We start from the raw sequence: 10,155 nt of genomic DNA, 5'->3' as shown, positions 1-10,155 counted from the left end.
CTTTGGGTCCTCAGTCCAAGAAGGTCGTTAATATTTCAGCATTTGGGCAATGCAATCAATCACAAACATCAAGAGGTTCCTTATATGGGGAAAAGGGAGAAACTCCACCAAACCTCCACTTTAAAGGTGCTTTGCTCCTAGGAAAAACACCTTGAAGTGCCAGTACTGTTTGCCAGCTCCAGCTCTCCTTGCTGACAGAAAAGAGATGGAGAGCAAGTTGTATTTTTAGTTCAGTAATAATACTTAGCATCTTTCCCTAACTTCAATGACCAATAGGTGGGCCTATTTTCCACTGCATTATTACTTCAAGCAAAATACATGCAATACTAGCGTTACCTGGCTGTTTTCTGAACTGCTTTCAGGCAAGGAGAGGTGCGTTTCTAAGAGTGTGGCTGAAAGGTATACATTTGTACCTGCAAGTAAATATCAGTAACCTATCTAGGAGAAAAATGCACATCCACAGCTACTGATCCAGATGCAATTGGTTTTCCAGCAGGTTCCTATATTTAATCTAAATTCTGCACCAGCTATATTAAATGTAACAAAGAAATGCAACCCAGAAATTATGCCTGGAGCCAAGTCCATTAAAGATACTTCAGAATAACTAGAGACCAAGCACCTTAAAAGCACCAGAAGCTATTGATACTTAAGAGGGGGGCTGTGAATAATCGCAACTGCTGCGTTAGAGAGGGGAGGGAAGGAAAAAAAAAAAATCAGCCAAATTACGCTTGGTTAATTCAGAGTAACAGATCTGCCCCCAAGTGAATTGGAGGCCTTGAATTAATTCTGTTATGACAAATCAAGATAAACGTTCCCCCTAAATTGCATGCGATTTAATTAATTTTTGAGATCCTCGGATTTTTTTTTTCCTAGCTAATAGTTCACATGCTCCTGTGCTGTCATTGTGCTTGAGTGGGCAGACTTCAAAGTGATATTAAATAACCAACTATTAGATTTACCTAGCACGTCCTATTGGAAAAGTGCCATTTAATTACCTAGCCTGTTCAATTAAAGGGACAGCATTCTCTGAATATAGCAGCTTGCTGTTGATTACCAGGGAAATGAACTCGCTGTCTGGCGGCGCCTCCGTTCCTAACGCTACCCCCTCCCCAAACACACCCTCCACCACCCACCAGCACCAGTCCCCCCGCCCCGGGCCCCCACCCACGGCCGCGCGGCGCTCACTGCGGCTGCGGGCGCCACGTGAACCTCCTGAGCAGAGCCCAGAGAGAGAAAGCGCGACCCACTCGTCCAGCTCCCGCCCTGCGCTCGCCCCCTCGCGGACCCGAGGCACCGGCCAAGCGCTTCCACTGCGGCCTTGGGCGCCACCGGCCCCTAGCCTGGCCCCCGCCCGGTCAAGAGAGCGAGAAGACGAGACCCGGCACGCCGAGAACCGCCAACCGGGCTTCCGGCGCGTTTCCTCGCCTCACAGGACCTGAAGCCCCACCCGTCGATCTCCCCGAACTTCCTCCTCTCGCTGCACTTTCCGCGCCAGTCTTCGGGCCGGAGGTGGGGGTAGAGAAGGAGGACTCGAAGAAAGAGAATCAGAGTTTTTGAAGCTACTTGGTGGCGCTGGGATTGAGCTGGGGGTTCCAGAACTGGGGGGTAGTTGGGGGAGGGCGCTGCTAAGGTTCGCCTACTTTTGTAATTTTGTAAGGTGGCCGGACCCGGCCGGCGTTGGCCCCTTTAAGACCCACCCTCCCCTTCCTCTCCCTTCACCCCCTCCTCGACGTTCCCTCTCTCTCTTAGAGGCCAATTTTGTTAATTAAATGTTTTGTTTGCGACGCAGCTCTCATTCATTGCGGACACGTCATTTGGAGCAGATCTAAGCCAGAGACCAGATCTCATTAGATAAAGCCCATCAGAACTAAGAAAATGGAGGAGCCACTAATTAAAGCTTTTAATTGTGCGGATTCGCTGCAGCAAGGTTTTATCTGAAATCTTGGGAGGGAGAAGAGGCAGAAGTTCAGTTCTGCCCAATCGACACTTGGTCGCGCAGGGGTAAGGGACTAGGGAAAAGCGGCACCCTCCTCCCCCAGCCCCCTCCCCTCCCGGGGCCTCTCCCAGCTCTCCCGAAGCTTTTTAGCCAGATCTTGGTTGTTTTCAAAAAAAAAAAACCCACAACCTCAAAGTCAGACAGTTTAAAAGCCCCTTAATAAATCGCTCTGTGGTCCCAGCTAGAGCCATAGAGCCGAAGAGTCGCCTTCACCTGGTGGCCGGCGAGCGGATTAGTCCTGCTCCTCAGCGGCCGTCACTGCAGAATTGAAAGCGCCTTCAACAAGTGGACAGAGGGGAGGCTGGGGAGGGAGTAGCTGAGAGGGAAAGGAACACGCGCCTCCCCACCTTCCCACCCTTTTGACATCTTGGTGGGCAGAAGGAAGGAACACTGAAGGAAGTCTTAGGAGATCCCTTAAAAATGGGGAGTTGGGGAGGGGGCGGGGGGAAGATGCTGCTGCTAAGCTCTAAGCAGTGTGAGGAAAGGATCAATTTGGTACTGAGCTAGAACACATCTCTCCAGGACAAATCTAAGGTTCTCAGGGTATCCTCTGGTTCACCAGCAATGGTTCCAGTTTTCAGTAAGGAAAAAAGAAAGGAGAATATGGACTCAATTAATTGATGTTTGGGGTTGGGCACACATCCTTCCTTTCTCCATTAAGCCACGAGAAAAACACCAAATGGGCATTGATATTTGTTCCCAAGAATAAGGAAAGAAATGGAAGTGATTCCCAGGAAGCCACTTGCCTAAACTTGTCCCGAGGGAATGCAAGTGGACCCATCTTCTTTTTAATTAGTGGTAATCAGAATGTTTTCTGAAGGCACATGGTAAGGAGATGAATCTGTACCATTCAGTGCTTCTGAACAGCACTGTCAATTTTTCCCCTTTAAGCCACCCTCCTTACCACAGTTTTGCTCTCTATTTAATTACAATACTGTCAAAGCTCATGGCATTGCTTGGAATGAGAATAAGAAAGCATTACACCCATGCTCCTGCTGGTTTTCCAACACTTCTAAAAAAACACTTTATGAAATTAATGCTGCCCTCTTAATTTAAAAATAAAAGCCCTCTCCCTTCCTATATACATGTATTTTTAACTTTGCTGATTGAGGAGCCCAGTACTGCATTACTGGAAAACCAAATGTCACCTTATTCCATCATTTTACACTACTGATATCGCTGCGATAAACATAGCCATACTACTCAGCTCCGAATTGCACTGGGGTCTTTTGCAGTTTTAGACCCAGAGTGAGGGAATCACAATAGAGCTAAACTTCAAAAAAAAAACCTCATCTATTGATTAACCCACATAGAAGAAAGAGCAAAAATGTTCTAATCTCTATAAAGAAAACGGTTTAGAGCAGAAATTCAAATAGAACGCAGTTCTTTAAAGTAAGCGGTATTCTAATATCAACCGTGTGGGCGTGGGTTTTTTTTTTTAATTACTGGATGTTGAAACAGAACACCTCCTAGAAGCATTCATGTGCATCAGTCTATCAAACCATTTACTCAAATTAAATGTGTAATCCTTCAAATGCCTCCTTTCAAATTAATGAGTTTAAGTAGCTTGAGTTCACCTGAAAAGATCCTATAGGCACCTGACCTCCTGAATTCTTTCCATTAATTGCACTGAAACTTGTTGGAAAAGGCTGCTTACATGGGCATATGAATGTTCGTATACATTGCTTTAAAATGCAAGATTAGTATAATTCTATAGCCTCTTTTCCTAAATCTCTTGGGGATCAAGGGCAGTGATACAAATAACAAAAAACCCAAAATCTGAACATTCCTCAATTGAAAGCACTGCAAAATTTTACATCACAAACCACAGGCTAACACTGGAGTATTTTGAGCCTCCAAGTAACAGTACAAAAAGAGAAACATTACCATTAAGTTTTTTTTGTTTTTTTTTTTCTTGTTTGGGTTCCTTTGCTACAAGAAAAATGACAAGTCTTTAAACTGATAGGTAACTAGCAGTTTTCACAAGGGGCACAAAGAATGAGTCAATTTTCTACTCAAGAAAGTTTAAGGTGCTTATGTAAATATCATAATCAGCCATCACCATTCGCAAATCATTTCTCACTAACCACACAAAATTTTAAGTCAATCTTTTGTCTCCGAGTTCCTGTGTGGGCCCCTACCTTCCTTTAAGAAAGCAGCTTAACTCCCACTAGAAATGTTTATTCTTAGTGGAGGGTCCAACTGGGGCTGACCACTTGAAACTCTGGTCCTGAGAGTGCGCAACCTTGGCACACCTAGCGGCCCAGTCCCACCAGATGTGCAGTTTTCAGTTAGTATGGCCTTCGCGATTAATCTGCCATTAAAAATTGGAGGACTAACACATGCTTCTTTAACCCTTAAATTTCAGCCAGCCAGGTTTTTGAGGTGTATTCTCAGAGGTGCCCTGTTCCTTTCCTTAAAATCCTTGGTAATCTTTGGCCTTGCTACTGCTCTGCCCGCCAATGTTGGGGAAAAGGCAGCCAAGTCTTACCTAATGTAGTCGTTTCTGCAAAGGATCATGCCGCTCTTGGTGTAACAGGACGTGCCGATGTCGCCCAGCTGCGCCTGGCAGCAGGAGCACTTGAGGCACCGGCTATGCCAGTAGCTGTCCATGGCATACAGCAGAAAGCGGTCCGCAATCTTGCCCCCGCAGCCTGCGCAACGCTTCCAGGAGAGGGAGCCGGCCGTCACTGGGGGCGGCTGGGAGCTGCTGCCCGGATTCACCATGGTCTGCAGAGGGCGGGAAGCAGACAGGGAGAGAGAGACAAAACAGGGGCGATGCAAAAGTTAGTAATCTCCGCGCTAGAGAGCGAACCCGTTCCCCCCCAGAGCTGCTGGAAGGAAGCAGCAGAGCAAGGGCGGGAAGGAGGAAGACGGGGAGAGGGAAGGAGGGAGTCTTGCCGGCAGCGGCCGCCTGTTTACTTTTCTCAAGCTTTGTTCTGGGGCCACGAGCTCCTCTCAACTTTCCAGCGCTCGCCGCCGCTGACAATTTCAGCTCGGGTACTGTCAAAACTCCGAGAGCCAGGCTCCGCCGCGCGCTCCACCCCTCGCGGCGCCTCCTCCCGGCCCCCGCCTCCGCCCACCGCCCCCTCCGCCCACCGCCCCCTCCTCCCCTCCCTCGCAGCCCGCCTCCAGCAAATGAGGGTCAAACCCACCCACCGCCGCGCCCGGCCCCTCCCCGGGCCCCGCCGAGCCTAGAGCGCTAGCCGAGGGGAGTGGGGAGGCGGCGGCCCCCGCCGGAGCCACGTTCCCTCCCGAGCTCTGCCCCGGGAAGTGCAGCTGCAGTTCACAAGTTGGAAATAGTTCGGCTTTCTGAAAGGGAAGGAGGGGAGGAACCAGCAGAGGGGAGATGGAGACCATGATGGTGGGAGGGAAGGCGAGGAGACGGTGTGTGTGTTTGGGGGGGGGCGGGGGTGTAAAGTTGCGAAACTGGTTTTTCGTATTTTAAACAGCACCTTTCACATGCCATTGTGGTGACCGCCATCTCCCATTATTGTTCCAAATCTCATTTCATTTTGAAGATCAATCAGTGTTTTCTCTGGGTTTTCAGGACACAGGCAAGAATAATAGATCATTGAACTTTAGGATGCCTGTTAACTTCCTATACAAACACTCTCCACTTTGGTCTCACTAATCTGCCCTTGATCAGCAATTTAAATGCTAAAGCTTTGTTCCTCCAAAGGGGCGGGGGGAGCCAGGGGTACGTTACAGATAATAAGCGAGAAGGAACTGTTTAAGGATGCACAAGTTATCTCCGAGCCAGTCCTGCCGTCACCAAAAACTGCTTTTAAAAATCCCCCACTCTTTCTAATGAATGTCACGAGAGAAGCAACTGGGGTATAATATAGGAATCAATTTATAAAGCTTAGCCTAAACCGATTAATTTGTTGCCTCCAATCCTGGGTCCAATAAAGTCCTCGTGTTCCTCCAGTCACTTATTCTATAAAAAGATCAAGTTATTTACTGCCAATTAAGCAGCCTGTTTTGTCTTTGTCCTCTGTAAGCCGAGAGTGTGGGCTCCCCTCGAGGCTCCCGGCTATCTGCTCAAGACATTCAGCTGATACCTCAGAAGGGAGAGGGCGAACTTTGCCTGTCCCCAGCCCAACTCGGCTACTGCAGGAGAAAAAAAAAAAAAAAATATGAGGGGAAGGGAACGAAACAAGGACTCGGGTTCCTTAAATAGGCCGATTTTAAACACATTTCCTCCGAAAGAGTCCCGGAACGTGTGTCCAGTGACCGCACAATAAACCAGAATAAGAACTGCACCAATTAAGCTGTAACAAAACCCTGAGACTTTGGAAACAGGACCACTCTAAAACCCATTAGCATTGCATTTATCCGAATGCATCATACCTTTATGTAAATTGATTTATCTGATGCATTTACTCGAGGAATTGCTTTTTGTTACAATTTGCCCTAACCCAAATGAATCTGCATTTCCTGCCCTAGGTCTTTAAACAACCCCCCCCCCACCCCGTTTTAATCGCTCCAAATTCCTTTTTAAAAGAGGAGAGGGAGGGAGGAGATTCCAAGCTCTTCCCCGCCCCCATCTTTGGTGAGAGGTAAATATATATGTATTTTTTTTTTAAAGGAAACACTACACTGAGAAAAGCATCCAGTAACCCCATTAGCTAAAGCTCTTAAGGACAAGCAATACCTTAATGCTGATTAAATCTAAAAGAGATGAATCAAGAGGACTGACCAGAAACTGACTCCCCTGATAACTAAGGACGGGCCCTCATCAAGTTTCATTTAGAGTTGGGGAAAAAAAAAAGAAAGAAAGCTTTTAAGTTAAATAGGCTTATACTCTAGTAATTACATAGCCAAGCAATTTAGGTCCTGGGATAGTCAGTGAAATAGAAAGCAGAACTGGCAGCTAGAGGCAAAATCTGCCCCCCTTTAACAACGTCTCTGGTGTTTTTTAATGGAGACCAAGGGAGGGACAAACGTAGCGCTGGCAATTTGTAGTACAAAAATGGATGCTTAATTCATGTCTTGATTTTAATTAGGTGATTCACCGGATTTCTTCTGGATTGGAACAAAAGACTTATAAGCCAAGAGGAATTTTTTAAAAGAACCAGCAATACCCTATCTTGCTCACTTAGATCCTTTCTGCCACTGTTTCAAAAATAGTGTGTGGGGGGGGGGTGGAGTGGAGGGTCGTGACTATTTCCCCCACACTACTTCTCAGACTTAAACCCTTATAGCACCTCCAGCCTTTCCCTTCGGAACTGAAAATATACCCACCCCTCCTCCAAGGTCTCCAACAGCCCCATCTCCAAGAAGAACCCTTTTGTAAGCAGGAACCGCTACAAAGCTGGCGGCCCGGGGCTGTCCTCCGTGCTAGCTCGCAGGCCGGCCTCGGTAGTTTCAGACTCACGCATTATCTAAGCCGACGTATTGTTTACTTGCAATTTGGGACGGTCAAGGGAAGGAAGCCAAAGAAAACAGCCCCGGCCCAAATCGGCCCTCTCCTCTTTCTCCCCCCTCCCTGCCCGCGGCTCCCCAGCCGTCCCCTTACCTGCTTTTCCCCTATATTGCAATATTGCGAGAGGCGACGGCGGCGAAATGCGAGCGAAGCCGCTCGGCTTCCAAGGAAGGGGCGCCTCGGCTGGCGGAGCTGGAGGGAGGGGGGATGTTCTCGCAGAAGCAGGAAAGGGGAGGAGGGGGCTAAGGGCCGCTTTTTTTTTTTTTTTTTTAACGCGCAGCTCTGAGGTTAGGTTGGGGGGCCCCGCGTAAGTGGCGGGCGGCGGGGAGCAGAAGTGTCAGTCTCGGTCCTCGCCGTTCTCCTCCGCCTCCGGCTCCGCGCGAGCAGCTGCAGGAGCCCTCGGCCCGCGCAGCGCGGCGCAGCGGCAGCAACTGCTGCAATCGCTGCTGCAAGTTTGGCAATGTGGCTTCACTTTGTATATTCCCCCGCCCGGCGGCCCCCGCCCCGCCCGCGCTCCTCCTCCTCCACCTCCGCCTGCCTCCCTCCCGCGCGCCCGCCCGCTCGCTCGGGGCTGCTGGCGGCGGCAGCGGCTCGGCCGAGCTTCCTGCACCTCCAGCCGGGGAGCGGCCGCAGACACAACAGCCCCGGGAGCGGTGGCGGCGGCGGCCGCGGGGCGAGTGCTCCCGGGAGGCGGGGAGCTGTGGCCGGAGGGGCCCGGCGCGCCGGAGCCTGCGCCGCTGCCGGGGCTGCTGCTGCCCGGCTCGGAGGCGGCGGCGGTGGCGGCGGCGCTGGCCTCTAGCCGGCTCGCTCGCTCCCTCCGCGGCTCTTACACATGTGTTACTGACAGAGCAAAATCCCAACTACTCCCCGGCTCTGCCGCCGACGTCAGCGACCCTCAGCCACTGGGCGGCCGGATTGTTCAGGCGGAATAATAAAACCTGCCAATCCGGGCAAGGACAAAGGGATGACTGAAACGAGACTCCGGGGGCGGGGGAGAGAGCCAGGCGGAGGAGCGGGCCGAGGCTGGAGCGGGGAAGGGCCGGAATCAGGTGGGGAGAAGTCACCCGGGCGCGGCAAACCCTGCCGGGGCGGTCCCACGCGGCCCGGGAGGACGAGTCGAGGCACCGGGGACCCACTTGCCCTCCGTGCGCGCGAGGTATCCCCGGGACCCGCCCCAGTAGTCCCTCGGGGACAGCCAGTCCCTCGCGGAGACGAGCCCTTTAGGAAACTTACTTCACATCTGCCTTGGAAATGGGTCTCTGTTGGGGTAGGAAGGCTTTCCCGAGATCTCCGAGCTGTGGAGATCTGTGCTGTGTTTTTTGAGGTGTTTTTGTTTTTTAAATTCACCATGTTAGAGATTTATGAACCTTAGTGGAAGTTTAATTCACAAGGTAGAAACAGTCAGGAACTCAGTAGTTCTAAAACACTGCCTGTTTCCCATCAATCCATGTATAAACTAAGGGCCCATTAGGCATTTCATAGGTATTTATCAACGTTGGTAAAAAGATCACAGTCTACTTTCAAAGTTCAGGAAAACTTTAGGGAAAAAACCCTTGCCCCTTGTATCCACCCCACTGTAGAGGATGAGACGCCAAATTTCTCTTAGCCCTCAGAGTGATGGAAGTTATCGCAGTATTAGAAATCCCACAGCCTCTGGAGAGAAGAAAAGTTATTTCTAGTGTAAATCAAGTTTTGAGGAACGCTTTGAGGGTGGTAGTCTGAGTGTCTCATTCAGTTCAGCCTAGATGCTTAAATACCTAGTCCTTCAACTTTTATCTGCTCTGCCAAATAGGTTTAATAAATCTCCGATCTGAGGCTAATATTAGGTCTGATTATTATTAGTAAGTTCCAGAGAGATTTTTCTGGTGGAAATTATCATGAAAGTGCAAAGCCCTTCTGCTAAGTATCATTAAGTAAAACCAGTCTTGTGGGACAAGTTTTCATATTGTATTACACACAGCACTGCTAGATTGAGAAAAGGGACCTGCAGAAGAATCTAGCTACAGATAATGCAGATGTTCAACATCTATGGTTTTAGCGTCTGTTTGGGGGGATTTCTGTCTTTCAAACCATCAAAACTAAGTCTGCAAAAGAAACTATAGTCGTTGCCTACAACATCGAGCAGAGGACATTTTTAAATACCAGTTAGAACGCGCCTCTCTTTATATGTCTAGCACCTTGAAATGAAATGGCTTACTTGTATTGATTGGAACTTAAAATTTCATTTTTATGGTCAAATCACTTTGTGCATGTATGAAAAATATTTTTTAATCTTTAAAACTATAATAATAATTAAAATGTTCTGGATAGAAAACAGCTGCAGATGGGTGTGATTAAAGAAGGCCAACTTAAAAAAATGTAATGTTCCTTGAAGGTTGGTAAAGAAAACTCAATTAAACCAAACGATGAAAGGAACCCAGTAAACAATAATACATTTTAATCCCCTGGTTCAGCTTCAATTTGTTAATAATTTATAATAAAATGAGATGACACAAGATCTTAGTGGGCTGCAATTAAGTTCTGATTTGACCTGTGGAAGTAAATTTCCTGCTCTGGCCCTTCATTTTCTCATCCCCAAATGAAGGAATCAAGCCAGATCGTCTTTATCTTTCCTCTTTTTAAAAAAACATTATTTTCTACAGAACATTTAATACATAGGTCTGGAAGGAATTGTGGTGCTTTATTTCCCAAAGTACGTACACTAAAATGAAATCTTTATTTTAAAACGAAA

General features: G+C 48.5%; 1 protein-coding gene and 1 long non-coding RNA gene across 4 annotated transcripts in view; both read right to left on the bottom strand.

Moving 5' to 3' along the window:
• LOC147375737 (uncharacterized) overlaps window positions 1–4,481 on the bottom strand; it is a 6,700-nt gene extending 2,219 nt beyond the window's left edge. The window contains exons 1-2 of the long non-coding RNA XR_015160405.1: window positions 1,286–4,481; window positions 1–413 (exon numbers count right to left, since the gene is read on the bottom strand). The exon at window positions 1–413 is cut by the window's left edge and continues 2,219 nt beyond it. This is a non-coding gene — a long non-coding RNA (uncharacterized LOC147375737). The remainder of the gene's footprint in view (window positions 414–1,285) is intronic.
• The window catches only part of LMO4 (LIM domain only 4), a 16,690-nt gene extending 8,816 nt beyond the window's left edge, over window positions 1–7,874 (bottom strand). Inside the window, exons 1-2 of one of the 3 annotated variants that reach the window (XM_086390972.1) lie at window positions 7,518–7,874; window positions 4,488–4,726 (exon numbers count right to left, since the gene is read on the bottom strand). In XM_086390972.1, coding sequence (XP_086247098.1) covers window positions 4,488–4,723 — 236 coding nt within the window. In that variant the 5' untranslated portion in view covers window positions 4,724–4,726; window positions 7,518–7,874. The other 2 variants (XM_086390974.1, XM_086390973.1) reach the window with 2 other exon arrangements.
• Window positions 7,875–10,155: the final 2,281 nt, after the last annotated feature.

This window comes from Bos grunniens, chromosome 3 (assembly GCF_055505025.1).
Source record: "Bos grunniens cultivar Pamir isolate PY7600 chromosome 3, Bosgru_T2T1.0, whole genome shotgun sequence".
Classification (NCBI taxonomy): Eukaryota; Metazoa; Chordata; class Mammalia; order Artiodactyla; family Bovidae; genus Bos; species Bos grunniens.
Note: the sequence above shows the minus strand (reverse complement) of the source record. Positions and strands in the feature narration are given on the sequence as shown.